The sequence below is a fragment of the Eretmochelys imbricata genome, chromosome 8 (genome assembly GCF_965152235.1).
Source record: "Eretmochelys imbricata isolate rEreImb1 chromosome 8, rEreImb1.hap1, whole genome shotgun sequence".
NCBI classification, from domain to species: domain Eukaryota; kingdom Metazoa; phylum Chordata; order Testudines; family Cheloniidae; genus Eretmochelys; species Eretmochelys imbricata.
In genome coordinates, this window is record NC_135579.1 from 66680078 (window position 1) to 66699411 (window position 19334).

A 19334-nucleotide genomic window follows, 5' to 3' on the forward strand; every position below is an offset into this window, starting at 1 on the left:
AGTGATGGTGCTCAGATCCTCTTGGCTGCACTGTGTCAATAGATCTTGGTTTGAGATTGTTCTAAGCCAAAGGATAGAGGATTTTTCTGACGCAGGTTGTATGGAATGAAGACAGTTTGGACATGTCCTACTCTCTCATTCCCCAGCATTTTACACTATAAAGTAGTGTTGAAAGGACGCAGCTCTGATAAATCTTGAGTTTGGTTTTGATGTTGTATTTTGATGATTTCCAGATTGTATTTAAACTCCTGAAGGTGTTTCTGGCTTTACTGATTTTGTTCCGGATGTCCTGGCTTGTTCCACCGTCCTGGCTGATGGTGCTGCCCAAGTACGTGAATGTTTCTACATTGGTGAGAACATCCTCTGTGTATTGGTGATGGTGAGGCAATATTAAAGGTCATGATATCGGTCTTATTGCACTTGATTTTCAGTCCAATTTGCTGGCAGAATGCATTGAGTCAAGTTTTTTTTTCTTGTATGTGGTGTTGGGTATGTGATAGGAGAGTGACATCATCTGGGAAGTCCATGTCTTCAAGGGATGAGAAGAGTGTCCATTTAATGCCTCTTGGCATGTCTTCTGTTGTACTCTGCATTATCCAGTTGATGGCAACGTTGAAGAGGATTGCAGACATTGCATACCCTTGACGTACTCTTGTTTTGACTTCAAAACTGAGCTCACTGATCAACTTTACATGCAGTGTTGAAATAGAAACTTTTGATGACGTTGATTATACGGAAAAGAATTCCATATGCCTGCAGAATGCGCCATAGGCTGGTACTGTGAATGCTATCAAAAGCCTTCTCAAAGTCTATGAAATTTATGTAGAGTTGCCGTTGCCATTCTAACTGTTCTATTATATTTCATAGAGTGAAGATCTGGTCTGGGCATCCACGCCCTTTCCGAAAACCAGCTTGCTCTTTTCTGAGAACGCTGTCAACTGCCTGAGATACACGCTGGACTATGATCTTACACAATACTTTGCTTGTCACAGATAAAAGTGTGATACCATGCCAGTTGTTACAATCACTGAGAGTTCCTGTCTTTGGTATCTTCACTATAACCCCATTGGTCCACACATCTGGCACTTTTTCCCTTTCCCAGGCTGAAGTAAATAGAGGGGCCAGAATAGATGCTGCTAATTTAGGATTTACCTTGAACAATTCTGCATTCAAGTTATTCTTGCCAGGAGCTTTCCCATTTTTTAAGGATGGCTTGAATGATCTCTTCCTTAGTTGGCGTGTCTGTGCGGATATCAAGATCTTCTTCTGCCTCCTGGATGTTTGCTTCCTCTTTAAGTTGCTCTCGGTTCAGCAATTCTTTGAAATGCTCTGTCCAGTGTATTTCTAGTTCTTTTTCTGTTGTTAGTAGGTCTCCTTGTTTGTTCTTGATGAGAGTGTTTGTTGGTGTCTGCCATTTACCACTGATAAGCCGCATCATTTTGTAGATGGTTCCTTGTTCACTACAAGCAGCTGCATCCTGTGCTTGAGTTGCCTTATTATCAACATGATGCAGTTTGTCCGTTCTCACAAGGTGTTTGACCTCCCCGTGTGCCTTGCTATACTGCTTGTGGTATTTGTCCTTTAGCTTCTGGGCTTTTGTGTCTAAAACTTTTTTCTTCAGAGCTCCTCTGGTTTCTATGGCGTTCCAGGTGCTGGGTGTAATCTACTCCTTCCTTGTCTTGTAGCCGAGACAGGCTTCACTGCTCTGTTTATAAATTGTTTTACTTTGTCCCATATCTTGTTCTCCTCATATGCGTTCCCCTCCTCTTCATCAAGAGTCTTTAGCTTGTCAATATCATAATGTCTATGTCCCTTGTATGGTGGACACACACTCCTCAGTTTTAGCTTGATGGAGACTGTCACAAGGTGGTGGTCGCTGCCAACATCTGCACCCCTTCTCACTTTCACATCTATCAGTGAGCCTCACCATTTGCTATTGGTCATGATATGGTCAATCTGGTTCTTATTTTTGCCTTTTGGAGAACACCATGTCAGCTTGTGAATTTCACTATTTCAAATAGGGTTCCCCGGATGACTAGGTCATTCATATTACAGAAATCAACAAGCCTTTCTCCATTTTCATCATAGTGCCACACCCATGTCTTCCCACTGCTCTGTTGTTGTTTGTGTTGTCCTTACCAATCTTGGCATTCGGTCTCCCATGACAATACTTAGATTGTGGCGTGGTACTCTCTCTAACTCCACCTGTAGTGTAAGGTAGAATTTGTCCTTTACTTCTTCGTCACTGTCATTTGTTGGAGCATAATACTGAATCAGGGTGATATTATGTTTCCCTTTCAGTCTGGCTCTCATAAGTCTGCTGCTGCTGGATTTCCATTCAAGCAGGGAATGCTCCACTCCCTTCTTCAAAAGGAGGGCAACACCTTCATGGTGTTGTCCTTCATCCCGTCCAGAAAACAGTAAAGTTTCTCCCAAGGCTGTTAATCTTCCTGATCCCGTCCATCTGCTCTCACTGACACCCAGGATGTGTAAGATGTAGCTTCTTATCTCTGCTGTGACCGGAGTTAGCTTCTCTGCTTCGTTAGGGGTGGATTAATTAAGTCAACAGAGCTCTCATCAGAGTGCAGCCATAGCCTTATATTAATTTAGTTTAAGTTGGTAACTTACTGCTTTGAGTTAAACTGAAATAAGCAAAGGTTAAACTGATTCAGGTATGTCTACATTATGGGGTTTGTACTGGTTTAAGTAGAGCAATTTTAAAATTAAACTAGTGTAGTTCTCTAGTATAGTAAAGCCTTCCCTCAGAATTTTCTGTAATGATAAACAGGACTCTTCATAATAAACAGTTTGATTTTAGATGTTTTAAATATAGGCAGTTAGACTACTTACCTTATCTTTACCAATTTAAAATCAGGGCCATACAAGAGGTCAATCCTAATACTCTAAATTAGGAAGCCAAAGGGGAGAGTGTACAGAATAAAAATTTCAGTCATGTGACATGGTCATAGACCAGGAGATGGCACACTTCTCTTAGCAGTCATTGTTTGGGACTCACATGTTAGACTCTAAAACAGTTTGTCTTGATACTGTATTCTTATTATCTTTACCTTTTATTAAAGTGCTTTGAGGTCTATAGATTGAAGGCACCATATGAGCTAAACAGTATTCCTATTATGACAATCACTGTGGGAAGTATTACGCCATCATAAAATAGGTCTCTTCCTATTTTTAATTAATTTAAATCTATTACAAACTCAGTTTACACGTGCTTTGAATCTGCTGATGGAAAAAATCATGCTTTATCCTTAGCTTTAGTTCTGTACTGCCACAGAAATCAAAGTCTAATATCCTGGAAGCTGTGTATTTAAATGGGAAAACATTTTCCTTCCCAAAAAGAGTAAATTTGTGCTAGCACATAGTGTTAGTCAATATTCTCCTTTACTCTCTGATGTATCTGTCTGCAAGGAAGAGGTGTTGTGAGCCCTGAACACGACATTGCTGTTTCCAAATGTAAGAACAATCTTTTTTGTAGTCACCAAGTGTACGTACAGTTGTAACTTCCACTTTGGACCAACCTTAATTGGTTAATATATAAAAATGCACTGGTCTGAGGATGTGTGTACAATATTTAAAGTCATGTAGCTTTTGAAGAACATCAGCAAAAAAGAAACTATAGTCTACACAAAAGGATAAATTCTTACAATATAAGTAGATAGCCTCACTAATCCTACTCATTACTGCCTTTGATACGGAAAGGTGCAACAGTATATGAGAATCCTCTGCCCTATGCAGTGCAAACCTCTACGTATTTGCTAGCTCTAACTGTGAAAAATTCCAGAGGAGGTAGGATTAGTATGTAGGTATTTATTTTATCACTAGATTTTTCTAGGCTCTGCCATGAGAATGTGTGGTTTAACACACAAACCCAGTTAAGTAATAAATCATTTCCCACTCTTCATGATGATAAATTTTATCCATTTGTGGTATGTCTGACCTGAGAATGCAGTATCATAGTAAAATGTAAGCGTTCAGTACTAAGGTGTAAGATCTGGTATTTCATGTCTCTCCTACATCTCCCTCCTCTCCCCCCCACTTTTTTCAGTAGAAGGAAAATTCCCCCTCCCTGCAGCCATAGCCATCTTTTCCTTGCCCTACCCACCACCAAACTAATGTGTTTACACTTATTCATATTTCTTGTTCCTTACAGGTGGTCTCTTCCTCCCTAACTCCAGAATTTAACTTACCGTAGTAGTGATCATTTTATATCCTACTATATATATATATATACACATATATATATATACACACACACACACACACACACAACACCAAGGAAGAGAGAGAGTAAATAAGACAAGGGACAGAAGCAGAGGTAGTAGGGGGAAAAAAAGAAAAAGAAAAAAAACCACACAGACCCCCACTACACAAACTACCAATCCTGTCCATACTCAAAAGTTTTGTTTTTGTTTTTTTTACAAATGTGTCGAGAGAACACTTAACAGGAGTTGAGTTTGAGTTTCCTTATTGCTAATAATATCCACAAGTAAATGGATGTATTTGTTTTTGATTTTCTTGGTATGGCCAACTATGGTGCAGTGACTTAATTCCTCACTGTGCAAGGGTAGCACGGAATGGACCCTATTGCTAAAATAGCCAGGCATATTTTCATGAGCCATTTGTGCTAGTTATCTATGGTCCTATAACTGGGCCAGAGTTTTACATTCAAGAATAGTGTTACTGTGCTGTCAGAATGAGTAATAAAGAGGTAAAGAAACACTAGACTTAAAACTGCCTCTTTTTTAGTAAGCTATCATCTATCCAGCAAAGATTAACTGTTTAAATTAAATATGAATGGCAAGAAGTTATACTGAAAAGGGAAAAAGTAAGGAAAAAGTTTAGTCAAGAAGGGAAAATGAGGTAGTAAATTAACAGAGTTCTGCCCGGTATGTGAAGAATTTTAAAAGTATCAGGGTTTTTAAGAAAATAGCAAATTGAGTTGTGCACGTGAAGAATGTCAAGTGCTGGGTAAAGAACTACTGATTTACCTTTACTTGAAAGGGAACTTGAGTTGTTTCCTACTATAAATTTCTACTTACTTATGCATAAACAGTCGGGCTTAGTTTTAGTCATCATTCAGCTCTACAGCGCTAGCTTTTCCAGTCATTTGTGGAGATGGTGCTGCTCTTTTTTGTAGTGAGCACTGGGATTCAGGATCGTAAGAGTCAGTTTAAATATAGTTTTAAAGGTGGCAAATGGATGCATAAAAGAAATGCAGCCTGTGGCAATGTATCTTTAATGTGATGTGCTTGGCGCTAAAATGAACTTGCTGTGCCCCAATAAGATGGAGATTTAGCCAGCTCATTGTGCCTATTGCTCATTTGCTTATTAGATTACACTTGAACAACCATCTCCCTCAAACAGAATTCTTCTGGGCAAGTGGTACATGTGTATTTCCCCCAACAGTCAGGAGAGAAAGCAAAATAATTATCTACCTACTCCTGGTCAGAAGAGGGAACACCTGGACTCCATCCCAAAACCATTAAGAAGGTTTTCTAGTAGTCCTTCCCAAAAAGAAAATCTATATTTTTCCTTACTTTATAGTAGACCAGATTCTTTTAATCTCAACAAGCATTTGTTTTTAAAAAACACATTCCAAGCTGAAGACATGGATTTTTAATTGTCTACATGAGGCCATTTTTACATTACAAATTTTACATTTTATTAGAAAAACAGATTTTACTATGTCAGTCTCCCTAGATTTCACTATATTACAGTTTACACAATAAGTACTGTACCTAAATATGAAGGTCATTCTCCAAGTACAAGGGACATACTTAAGGAATCACTTCATGGAGAGTTAAGTGAATAATAAACCAACAAAATACAATGCAGATTTATTCAAATTTTGACTTACATACCAACATTTCCCCCCCTACAAGATCTTATGTGTCCGGAGGACAAACTGCCTACTGCATAGGCTTTAGTTATCTGTGTACTTAAACAGAATTAAAAGCTGAATTTACCAGATACTGCATAAGTGTTCGTACAATGCATTTTTTACAAGGCAGCCTTTAATTACCCATTTTTCCACAAGTAAAAAAAAAAATAATTTCAGCCTGTCACCATCTAACTACTTTCTTGTTTTTGACAAGTTTGTCAATACATGCACCAAGATCCAACTTGGGAGTAAATAAAACCACATTTGCAAGTTATATATGCAGTTTGGCTTTCAGTTACACAGCTTGCTACAATAGTAATAAGTTACATAAAAATGCAAAAATTTGCAACACGAAGGGAGAGGTAATTACAGCTTAATTTCTTCACACTGAAACAGAGTACAAATAGCTTATTTCTCACTTAATGGACTTTGCATGAACACTTGTCAAAATTAGGTATGGAAACTAGAGGATACCAAGGGCTTACATACTTGAAATGTTGTAACTAAAACCTGTGCCTTTTGTACATTAAAGGATTAACGATGCTGAATGTTATTTTAGCTCCCAGGCACTGAATCAACAAACCAATATGTAGTAACTGATGCTGGACCCCTTGGTGTCAATGCAATCAAAACTACATTTTGCAACAATTTTCTAGGTTTTATGGAAAATTCCAAATGTTCAAGATTCCTCTGAACTAACAGAGGATGGCACTTATTGCTGAACGAAGCAGTTCTATTGAAATAACATTAGGAAGGCCAGAGGGATATGAGGGGCATTTTTGGTGACTAGATTAACTAGAAATGTCTCTGAGTATTTTAAATAAATTATCTGAAACCAACCTGCTCTTTGGAACCACAAATTTGCTTTCCTCTAAATCTCAACATTATGGGGTTAGCTTCTGCCCTTATAAATTGTGAATTGTAAATATATATTTTATATTATTAAAAATGTAATCCATATATTTGAAGAAAAGAATCAGTAGCAGCCAGCTTCTATTCCTCAAATTCTTTAAGGACACTTCAAGTTCTGCTTTTTGCACTTAAAAAGTGGTCTTTTACAGTTGTACGTTTTTAATAAAGTCTGGTAAATGTCTATCAAATAACATTAGCTGAAGAACTGGATTAATTGATTTAACTTTTTTTAAAAAAGCACAGTATGCTGAAGAGGATGAAATAGCAAGATGTGATATTAGGCAGCTTGCAGTTAGAGATTGTAAATGTAAACTAGAAGCATTTACCAATTAGAGTTACTGGTTTGTGGCAACAAGCAAATTATGGATAGTTTTATAGGAGTAAAAGTCAGTTTAAATCAGTATGTACAAAACCAACATCCTTAAATTTCAGGGAAAAAATGGGGCCCCTTCTGAAGTCGTGTGCCCCTTATAATGAGCTATAAAAGCTAGTATTAGGCACCATCACCACTCTCCATAAACAATTTAGTACTACAAAAAGTTTGGTCTATTTCATAAAAATACCCTTCATACTTCATTGCTATGGTTTCTCAGCTTTAAATTAAACCCAGTAACCTTATCAAATACTTTCTATTCAAAAATTTGGAAAACAGAAACTGGCATGTTTTATCTGTATGATGTAAACACACTAATGGCAACTTTTTTTTATGAAAGGATCATTTTTACATTTCTTGTAAGCATTTTGTCATCTCCCCCACAGTCTCACTCTTTAACTGCAGTTATTAAGCACAAATTGTACTTAATACATTTTACCCATTAGAACAGTCCAAATTAAAAAAATTACACAAGCAATGGGAAATAGAAAAATATTCCTTTTAAATACCATAATTAAGAAGAAATAGCTCTTATCTAACAGTATTCAACAAAATTTGAACTCTAAGGTTTCCTTGAAGCTAATATAAATAAAACATTGAGTTCAATAATGAACAGTTTATACTATATACTTATGAAAAAGTAAAACCAATTAAAAACCATATAAAACAAAGTTTTCGTAATACAGCCTAAGAATTAAGACTTCGAATTTTACTTCCAGAGAAGGATCCTAAATACCAACTGGTTCAGAGAAGAATGTGAAACCTTCAGACTGTTAAAGAAAAAAATGGCCGCAATATTGTTTTGATTCATTCAAACCTATCAGATCATATCTGTAAACTGTATGGCTAATTTTCAGCAAAACTAGGTTTTCTACTGCAATTTAGTACTAAAATACATCTAAACCTCAACTGTTAAGATTGTCATCCCACCAGAAATCTTTTGTAAAAAAATAAGCAAGTACTTTTACAGCTGTCAGCAAAACAATTCTTTTGTTAAAAGATCTTTAATTCTCACCTTTTGTCTAAAACGAATACATTTTAGCCCAAGCTATTCCATTTGTGCAAGTTAAAGTACAGTACATTTTGGTCAAAGTGTAACAATGGACAGATAGTGAAGCTGTTAGTGATTCTACACAAAAAAGGTGAGGTCTTTGCCCAGAGATTGATTTTTCAGACTGCAGAGGGCATGTATACTATAAAGTGCTTCTGTTAGTAAATTGTATTGGCAGTAGTTAGTCTAGATGTTCATTTAGTAATCTATCCTTCCCTCCCCATCTCCCACCCACAGGAACAAGGCACCTTCAGATTTAAGGGATGTACTATCCAACTGTGAAGGGTTAAGCTAGAAAAATGTGTTCATTGTGGTGTTAAGCTGCTGACTACTTTTCACCATACACTGTCATCCACTGAGCTTTCAGGTTCATGCGTTATCGAAATCACATTTGGAAGAAGCTTTACTTTTTGTTTAGACAGACAAATCTCACTTACAGAGATTAAAAAAGTTTTATACCCCAAACCATAAAATCATACTATCCTAAGGCATACAAGGCCTGCTTGTTGAGTGCTTTACTGTGACTTGGTAATTCTGATGTGAAATTTTAAATATATTTTGTCGTTTACGTAGGGCCAGAAGTCATACTGATGCACTTAAGACACCAGATTTTATTTACAAGTAGCAGCACATATTGTTTGGTGTTATTAGACCTAGTCACTTGTATTTTGCTTTTATATATTTGTCTCTACCATCTGCTACTCAACCTTACAGTTAATATTACTGAAGCAGATAATATGACATCTTAAAGCACAACTCAGCTGTTTTCTTGGAAGCATTAATCCTCATTTTATATTAATTATGGCCTGATAGAAGGAATTAGCCATTATAGCACTGAAATGGCAAGTAATATTTTAAAAGTTACTTATGAAGAATTATTTCTAATGGTAGAATTTAAGTTTTGGACTAGATTAATTTAAGACTAATCTTTTTCTAAGGGGCTTCTTCTGAAAGCCAAGTTGCAAACAGAGCACATCATTATCATTAGTGAACTTCCATATAAAACTGTGTTCAAATAGACACCATTTATCAGTTTTCCACAAACTGTTTTACACTTAAATTACAAAAGCAAGTAATCCACTAACATCAGGTAACAGTCACAACAATGGTTATAAACTTGTACAAGGCACAGATACTAAAAATTGCCTTTATACCACTGTAGACGTGAAGGATCTTTTATGAGCAGGAGATACTCAGACAATTCAGACCAAATGTGAGTTGGCCTCTTGAAAGAGTCTATCTCATCACATCAATTTTGATAACTGTTGGGATTAAATGAACACATCTTAATTATCGATGGAGGAACTCTACCACTATTCTTCTATTCAAGTTCTGCTGTCCTAGCGTTTAATCACCACTTGCTCGTATGCTCCGGAACCTACCCTGAAAAAATATTGCAAAACAAACAAGTTTTCAGTTCTAATTTAAATGGAAGATACCAATTAATACTGAATATAGAACAATGGAATTTTGCTTGTTTACAAATTCAGAGAAAACACAAAATGAAAAGTGTTTTCAGATGTCTATTTGAATGTGTAAAACTGTTATAGTACAACAGCAGAACATGCAGGTTAGAAAATGCCTTATGCCATTGATCAATAATTGTTTTCATTTATATATTATAATATATTTATATTTTCAGGCAAGTGCAACAGATGATAATTTACTATAGGGAAGTTAAATAATTTCCCTAGTACGCAGTGGTTATGTATAGCCTGTAGTTTAAAACACTTAAGTCTCACACAGCCAGTAAAGTTGTATTATTTACCAGAGAAGAAATAAAAGCATCAGTTCCCTCAATCTGGTTACAAGGAGGCACCTGTAGTCAATTATTGGATGGTATCATGGATTAGTTTTTGACTATGTCTACACAGCCCCAGAGTGCAGACTATGGGGGTGCGAACTGCAGCATGAACCAAATTGTTGACCTCTAGTTATCCTGTGTGGATGCTGCTGGTATGAACTAAAAAGTAGCTAGTTCACATTAACATAGAGCTCTTTCAAAACAGGACTATGTTAATGCAAATTAGGTACCTTTCAGTTCATGCCACCAGTGTCCAAACAGGGCAGTTAGAAGGCAGCATGCTAGTGTGCACTACAATTCACAGCTCTGAACTGCAGGATCAGGTAGCCCTTAGACACAGAATTAAGTCTCTTGCTGCCTTCCCCCTTTACGGAGCACACTGTCACAACCAGAAAGAGAAAGCGTGATCTCTTATCTGCAATTGGTTTACCTCTTCAAAATTACTCTTCGGTAGCAGCATCCTACACTACTACAAAATGCTTACTTTGCCATTTTATAACACCTTAGGCAGATGAACTGCTATCTCTAAATCTAACATCAGTCTGTACCACTGCTACCTCTGTATCGAACATCAGGACTGTACCACACCTATTCAGGGATTGATTGTTGACGCTATATTTCACTGCAAGTCCCATTCTGTATTGCTCAAGTGCAGCCAAACCTGGAATACTGCATTCAGCTCTGAGTATAAATGCCAGAAATCAGGAGAGGTTTCAGAGTAACAGCCGTGTTAGTCTGTATTCGCAAAAAGAAAAGGAGTACTTGTGGCACCTTAGAGATTAACCAATTTATTTGAGCATGAGCTTTCGTGAGCTACAGCTCACTTCATCGGATGCATACCGTGGAAACTGCAGCAGACTTTATATACACACAGAGATAAGCTATTACCAGCAGGACAGTGGGGTGGGAGGAGGTATTGTTTCATATTCTCTGTGTGTATATAAAGTCTGCTGCAGTTTCCACGGTATGCATCCGATGAAGTGAGCTAAAGCTCATGCTCAAATAAATTGGTTAGTCTCTAAGGTGCCACAAGTACTCCTTTTCTTTTTGAGAAATCAGGAGAGGTTTCAGAGAACAACAATTATCTGGGAGGCTAGAAAGATTTAAGACATAAGAACATCTATATCTGTATAGTCTGCTTGAGAGATCAAAAATGAAAGAAGAGGGAAGGGTATGTCTCAGAGTTTGCAAATATTTGAAGGATGAAGAAAAAAAGATTAATTATATGGAAATAAGAGTAGCAGCTGTGGGATTAAATTGAAGGGAAAAAACAAATTGAATATCAGGAAAATATCAGAGAGTTTAGATACTAAAGAAATAGTCAAGACTGACAGGAAAAAGCTTCCTGAGAGCAATTAGCCTATGGAATAATTAGACCCAAAGGAAGTCTATAAGGCCAACATTTTCAAACCTGGATGCTTACAGCTAGATTTCTGAATCCATATTCAGATACCCAGACTGAAACTCGAGTCACTTCCAAGATGCTGAGCAACCCCAACTCCCAAATGTTCAGTACCTCTGAAAGTTAGATCACTTCTATCTAGGTGCCTAAATATGGATTTAGGAACTTAACTTTAAGCATCCAGGTTTGAAAATTTTGCCTTGTATTATCCGTATCATCAGAGTCATTGAAAAAATGGGACTGGCATGTAACATAGACAAAGTACTCATAAAAACCTAGTACAATATGCCTTTGCTAACTGGTACCTAACAAGTATTAATTGTTCAAACTACATACCTATTGGGTAGATGATGACTTCCAAAAGAAGTACTCCCCCCAGGGCCCACAAATAATCTCAGCCCTTCTTCTACAAAGGAAAGAAGTTAACGTGTTTAAATATGACACCTTCAATGTTGACAAACAAATATTCTCTAAAGAATCTTTCTAAAAAAGATTTTAAATCCATGAACTTTGTAAATGACATTTAAAAATGTTTGCATCTGAAAACAACTGGGACCCAATCATAAGCAGCTGTGCTTCAGGGAAGGCAATTTTCTTGTAGGATTGCCTCTGCCCTTTGCTGCACAGACTTAGTTAAAGTGATGGGCCCCAGGGGCACAAAGCCCAGCAACCGTCCCCGCCTCTCAGGAGACAGCACCAGCCAGGAGTTTTCCTGGATTGGTCTATAAACACTCCCTTCTCGCACTGGGAGTAGGAGCTAGGGGTGTGTTCATTAAATTAGTGCATTTGGGCCTCTACTGTACATCATCTTTTCAAGTTTTTACTTGTTTTCCCCATATATACCTTCTGCACTGGAGTCTAAACTGAAGTCTTGACTCTGAAATATTTTTTCAACGATATCATCTGCATCTACTCTAGTGGCATCAACCCGCTTCAATTGTGACTCTACAGAGTCTTGCTTCACTGGATGCCTGTCAGGATAAATACATGTAGAGATTCTAAAAACTAAAATTGTCAATACATTTAATTCAGAGTACTGTCACTATAAGAAGCCTTTCAAGTTATGTTAAGTGTACCTGCCAAGTTTTTCTGAAGATCTCTCTTTAACAGGAGTATAAAAATTATCATCAGTTACTTTTGGTTCAGTCTCTTCACATGGCTCTAGAATACTTCCAATTCCTGTAGACGTACTTCCCACTGAAGTGTTTCTCCTGTGGCAGAGATCAGAAAAACTGGATGATCTGGAGTGGCATGTGCTATAGCCTATTGGAAAATAGAGAAGAGAAGAGAGCTACATTAGTTAAATTATTAATGGCCAGGGCTGTGCTTTTCCCCCACTATTTGGTTTGTTTTTTCTCCGACGAGAGCCTACAAAGGTTTTAAGAAGCTACATACACTCTCACACTCTATCCAATTCACTTAGTATATTTTCCTTTGGTGTCTTTATCATTCTTTTCTCTGCCTTCTTGGATGGTATCTTCATCAGCTTGGACACATTCTGGGGTTTCTTTTCAGATTAAGAAAGAAGTGTATTAAGTAGAAATGCATTTTTCCATGTGGATGACTGTAGCTATTATCATCAGATCTTTTTCATATCTGACTGACTAATTTTGCCTTTCAGTGTTGGATTTTTTCAGGTCTTCCTTTAAATTTTTTTCTTCTGTTTCTTCACTTCCTGCATCTGGAGACATATATCCAGAGCAAACATGCTTTGGTAATTTTGTTCATGTAAAAGAAGGATGAAAATTGATAAAGTTCAAGTCTTTCCCTTTCAGTATTTTATGGCATTATCATGGATTGATTTTTGCCAGTTTGTGAATTTTGAAGACAAATAATTTCAGGTGCAGTATCTGATGTTGAAGAGCTGCTGGAAAAGGAACATAATGGACTTGCAAAAAAATAAAAAAAGTTCCTGTTGGAGGTTTGTCTCCTCATTGTTCTGCTCCACCACTTCAGACAACTTAAGTCAACTTACACATTTGATCTTGACTCAGAGTAATCTAGTTTTCAGCCTTTGGAATGAGCATGAATCCTTTCTATCTTGCTCATTTACCAACTCTTAGAAATATTTTCATTTTACTTTAGAAGAAGAATTCCTAGTTTCTATTACTTGATTTTATTCAGTTGCTTCTTCCCTGTCACTTCTTTCAACATTAGGCAGGTGGAATCAGACAAAGTCCTACAATGATAGCTGGTAATCACTAGTCGTTCATTTGTGGTATGATCAGCAGCTTAAACATCTACTACAGTTAGAAGTAGAATTTACCATCTAGCGAATTCAATACTTTGAAGAATGAGAAATAAGGTGAGCTAGCCAGCTTTCTGCAGAACCATGTTATTAGATACCCTTCCAGATATTACTAGAGTCTAAAAAACTCAAGGGCTTGATTTTATAACTACCCAATCCCCTCTTCAACTGATTGCATGCATTAGCCATGACCCTGCCTCCAATCACCAGTAACTCCACCCATTGCCTCCTAGGCTTTTAATTCTCATTTCCTAATAGACATAACAATCCTGGTGTTTTCATCATCATTTCCCTTTTTACTTTTTAAAACGCCTGAAGCTTTTAGTCACAAATTAGAAACAGGTTCTAACGTCAGTTATTTGTTTTCATATACACTATGTCCATGTAAACATTTCCAAGTGGCAGAGTTAAAAAAAACAAACCTCCCCCTTTTCCAAAAAAATAAGTCCCCCAAAAACCAGTAGGTGGGGTTTTTCTTGATTAAAAAACAAACCCACACAAAACCGTTGGTAGTTTGGTTTTAAAAGGGTTCACAATTCAAAAGCCCGAACTAGGTAGAATGTTTCTTTACACACACAAGCAGCCTATTTACATCAAAATGCTTTGTGAAGCTTCTGAAATACCAAAGCTAATAAAAATAACTCAAAGGAATTAAACATCAACTTCTACCTGACAGTTTTGATTGCTGGCTTGCATAGCTTGATGTTCTGGAATGTCCACATGCACCAAGTTCATCTGGGAGTGACGCACTCTTTGCTGAGAGATCTACAATAAATGGCAATCAGAAAATATTGCTGAATCCATCACTCAGTTTTTGGCCTATAGCCATTATCAGACTGAGATGTCAGATCTCACAAGATAAGCAGAATGGGACTTGATACCAGTTAGATAAGAAACCTCTAAGGAAAATCCAGATGCTTCAAGAAATGTCAGCATTCAAGTACATGACACTCTCCTGGACTATAAATAATTACTGATTCAAAGGAGAGAGTATCAGAGGGTACACAGTTGGACAGCTTTTGGTTGAAATACATTAATGAACACAGGCAGCTGGGCGTTGAGTTAAGAGCCCATGGCACTTTCCCCAGAAAAGCAGTGTTAACCCAGATGTGCTGGCCACTTTTCAGTCAGATACTTTTATAAAATTCTCTGTAGTTTCAGTTGACAGAATACCATTTCCTGTCCTAATCTCTGTCTAATATTGATGTGCATATTGTGTGATATAGTAAAATATATTGAGGCTCACCCTAGAGTTGCAGAATTTTAATAGTAAGTGAACTGATTTCTATCAGCTTTCAGTATGACAAATGCTAAGTGATTCTTAAACTTGTACCATTCAAAATCTTATTCAATATCTATCCATAATGCACCAAATCACAAAAGAGTTTAGCTAATATTAAGGGCCAATATACCCATGAAAGCACAATCATTCATAAATTAAAGATTAAGGGCCAGATTCTGCTCTTAAGTACACTGGTATAAATCCAGAGTAATGGCACTGAGATTTGCTTAAGTAGCGGCAAATACGCTCACAAAATATTTTGAATTTTAAAAAGGGACATAAGCAATTGATCCGATTTCCTTTTCTTTCCCACTTCCAATAGAAATACTGCTCCATTATACCAGTATAAACCCAGCATATCAAAGGAATTACTCTGCATGTACATAGTGGTACCAAGAGCAATATTGCTCAACAAACAGAGCAGAAAGGGGATTTTGGATAAAATATCCATGTCTGTTTAAGATTCAGAATATTTCATGAAATGTATTTGCTGCTGCTTAGGTCTCAAACAACAGTAAAACCAATAGCATTATTTCATACCTGATACACCCAGATGTACCACTTTCAAGTTCTCTCCACCTTTCCTGTCTTCATGTAAAGATTCTGATTCTCCAGCAACTGCAATGGACATTCCTGTGGAAGGAGGCCTGTAAGCAAATACACAGAGATCAGGGTTTGCTTTACCTGTGCTTCTGTCTTTTTGGAAGCATCATCATGATTTGGGGGTGGGGAATCATAGGTTCAATTTGCATTGGACTTCACTGGCACTTAATAAGACTGTAATATCAATAAATTTAGGAACACACTCCCCCAGTTCCCTTTGTCCAAAACTGTTCAAATTCAGGGTTCCTTGCGAAGTTCATCCATTTACTCAGCCTTCTGGGGAGGACTGAAACTTCTGGAGGATCCATGGAAAGATGCAGATACATCTTGTTGAGAGTTGACTGTTGGTTGTTATTTTTTTAATTGGAAGGGGAGGTGTTTGGTTTGGATTTAGTTTTTAATTAAAGTACTCTGAGCCCAGGATAGGCATTTTGAGTGTATAAAAATGTTTCTATCCTTGGCAGAACACACAGGTTCAGTAAGAATAACCAAGTGCCCAGTGTCCCCTTTCCATAACCTTTTACATTACTAGAATGTAAATTTGTTTGCAGGGATATAAAGCCAGACACTTGACTCCAATTCTGACTTAAAATATACATGTATAAGACATTATTAATTTGTTTTACTTAAAGAGAGCCAATGTGGAATGAGTGACATTTAATACCACAGCACTAAGCTTATGATTACATGATAGCAGGCTAGTCAAACAATAGCAGAGTTGAGTTGTTTGGTGCATTTCCAGTTGGAAATGCTTTTCATGGCCTGCAACAGCAATAATAATTTAACAACTGCCTCAATGGCCTCACCCACGTACATGGGGTCTATGGACAATGACAATGGGTAGCAGGCGTATTTCCTATTAAAATCTTAATCCTTCCCTAGGATTTTTTTTAGGTCAAATGCATACCTAAGCAATAGGTTTGGTTACACACACCCTCTCCCTCACAATAGGGAGTAATAGGGATAAAGATACGTACAACCAGAAACAGTTCAAAAATATAAAAATTTCATAACTGAGCTACCCCATACCAAATATTCAACCAACTATACTCAGGGAGATAGAGTTTATTGAACACAAACTGGTTTCACTACAGATGGGTATCTACCACAAAATCATGGAGTTGGAGAGCCTCTGTGCAGTTGAAGAGGAGGAGGAAAGTCTCAGGGAAGGAGATAATCAAGCAGGAGCAGAAGGAAACTGTCCCATAGTTGGGAACCTCATGCTATCCTCTCACACTGAGGATACCCCTCTGGGGGAGGGTATCCAAGTTATTAGGAAGAGATAGGTAATAGTAAAAGTGATTATTAGCAATATAGATAGTAGGGTTTGTGATGACTGGGAGAAGCACATGATGAGCTGCCTGATGGGTGTGAAGGTTGCAGACCTCTCGAGGCATCTAGATAAGCTTACATGCAGTGCTAGGGAGGAGCCAGTGGTGGTGGTGGTACAGATAGGCAAAAATGACAAAGATAGGAGAGAGATCGTGGAGGCCAAATTTAGGCTGGTAGGTAAAAGATTAAAGTCCAGGACCCCCATGGTAGCATTCTCTGAAATGCTTCCAGTTCCACACCCAGAGCCAGCCAGATAGGCAGTAGCTGATTTTCATTTGATTAGAAAATTTGAAAAAAGTTTAAATTTTCTAAGGAAATAGCCAGCTAATCAAAACAAAACCCCACAATCAGCTACAATATTTGCCGGGTTTGATTTGAAAGTTTAGTATTCCAGGAAAGAATTAGATCATCAGTTTGGAAGAGAAGATCAAGACTGAATAATTTTGTCAAGCCATCGTGAAGTAAAATACAAGCTTTAACACATAACCGAGAGATTCTTTTTGCTTTTATTACAAGCCCCTAACATCAATTATACAACAGAAATAGACTTTACAGTAGTCCTATAACAGGGCTTTAAAGAGCCTGATCATTAATTTTTTTCTGGAGACAACGTTATCCATAAATCCCAGATACACTTTTTATGGCAAAAAACAGAAAACTCAATTTAAATGTTGATTTCAACTTTATATGTACTAGTGTACAGAGAAAAGGAATACATTATTTTATTAGCAAACAGGCTAGAATTTAGTAGCCTGTTGGGAATCACTGCTCTGAGTAATATCAGGTTAATGCAATCAGTGCCAGTGACATATGTAGACATGTGCCAAAAGTAAATATAGGAGTGTGCAATAAACAGAGGTAAAACAAACTCTGCCCTGCTAAACAAACTAAGATAATACATTTTCATCTCCTGTCCACTATGTAGTCAGTGAAATCCTCATCCTTCCACTCTGGCCCATTTATACCAGGTTAAAAAAGGGGCCCGAGCAGTGTACAGTGGCTCTATTAGCCCTGGATCTGACCGGGGAGAACTCCCGCACTGTAGGAACCAAGGAAGATTGCAGGCAGGGCATCCTCTGAGGACACCCTCACAAGCCTTAGTGTAGGGGATATGGCCACAGCATGTAACTCTGCAAAGATTCTGGTTGCCATAACTTAAACAGTCCTTTCTACTGTCTACATTACATCAGAGTCTGCTTTGAACCTTGGAGCAACCCAGAATCTGGAGGGTGCAAATGGTAGCCTTAAAGCCACATCAGCTCCACACCTCATATTAGGCTGAGAATACTGTGCTGCATCTTTTAGAATCCAGTCCAGAATATCTCCCAGTATATTTTATTTTAATACTTAAATTTTTATTAGTTCATTTTATATTCTGCACAACAAATAAACTAGGGCTGTCAAGTGACTAAAAAAAAATTAATTGTGTGATTAATCGCAGAGTTAAACAATAATAAAATACCATTTATTTAAATCTTTTGGTTGTTTTGTACATTTTTAAATATATTGATTTCAGTTACGACACAGAATAAAAAGTGTACAATGTTCACTTTATATATTTTTTATTACAAATATTTGCACTGTAAAAAACAAAATGAAATAGTTTATTTCAATTCACCTAATAATCTCTTTATCATAGGTTTCAGAGTAACAGCCGTGTTAGTCTGTATTCGCAAAAAGAAAAGGAGTACTTGTGGCACCTTAGAAACCAACCGATCTATTTGAGCATAAGCTTTCGTGAGCTACAGCTCACTTCATCGGATGCATACTGTGGAAAGTGTAGAAGATCTTTTATACACACAAAGCATGAAAAAATACCTCCCCCCACCCCACTCTCCTGCTGGTAATAGCTTATCTAAAGTGATCACTTCTCCTTACAATGTGTATGATATTCAAGTTGGGCCATTTCCAGCACAAATCCAGGTTTTCTCACCCCCCTCCCACCCCCCCCATACACACAAAAACCCACTTTCCTGCTGGCCCAACTTGATTATCATACACATTGTAAGGAGAAGTGATCACTTTAGATAAGCTATTACCAGCAGGAGAGTGGGGTGGGGGGAGGTATTTTTTCATGCTTTGTGTGTATAAAAGATCTTCTACACTTTCCACAGTATGCATCCGATGAAGTGAGCTGTAGCTCACGAAAGCTTATGCTCAAATAGATTGGTTGGTCTCTAAGATGCCACAAGTACTCCTTTCCTCTTTATCATAAAAGTTGAACTTACAAATGTAGAATTATGTACAAAAAATAACTGCATTCAAAAATAAAACAATGTAAAACTTTAGAACCTACAAGTCCACTCAGTCCTACTTCAGCCAATCGCTCAGACAAACAAGTCTGGTTACAATTTGCAGGAGATAATGCTGTCCACGCATCTTATTTACAATGTCACCTGAAAGTGAGAACAGGTATTTGCATGGCACT

The 19334-nt window shown here is 37.4% G+C and overlaps 1 protein-coding gene across 7 annotated transcripts in view; it reads right to left on the minus strand.

Moving 5' to 3' along the window:
• The window catches only part of EEIG2 (EEIG family member 2), a 60846-nt gene that overhangs the window by 14509 nt on the left and 27003 nt on the right, over positions 1-19334 (minus strand). For 4 of the 7 annotated variants that reach the window (XM_077825244.1, XM_077825248.1, XM_077825251.1 and 1 more), the window contains 6 exons: positions 15512-15618; positions 14359-14454; positions 12518-12704; positions 12285-12439; positions 11778-11847; positions 5620-9618 (listed from right to left, as the gene is read on the minus strand). In XM_077825244.1, coding sequence (XP_077681370.1) covers positions 9576-9618; positions 11778-11847; positions 12285-12439; positions 12518-12704; positions 14359-14454; positions 15512-15618 — 658 coding nt within the window. In that variant the 3' untranslated portion in view covers positions 5620-9575. Of the gene's footprint in view, positions 1-5619; positions 9619-11777; positions 11848-12284; positions 12440-12517; positions 12705-14358; positions 14455-15511; positions 15619-19334 lie in introns of those variants that run through there. The other 3 variants (XM_077825245.1, XM_077825247.1, XM_077825246.1) reach the window with 2 other exon arrangements.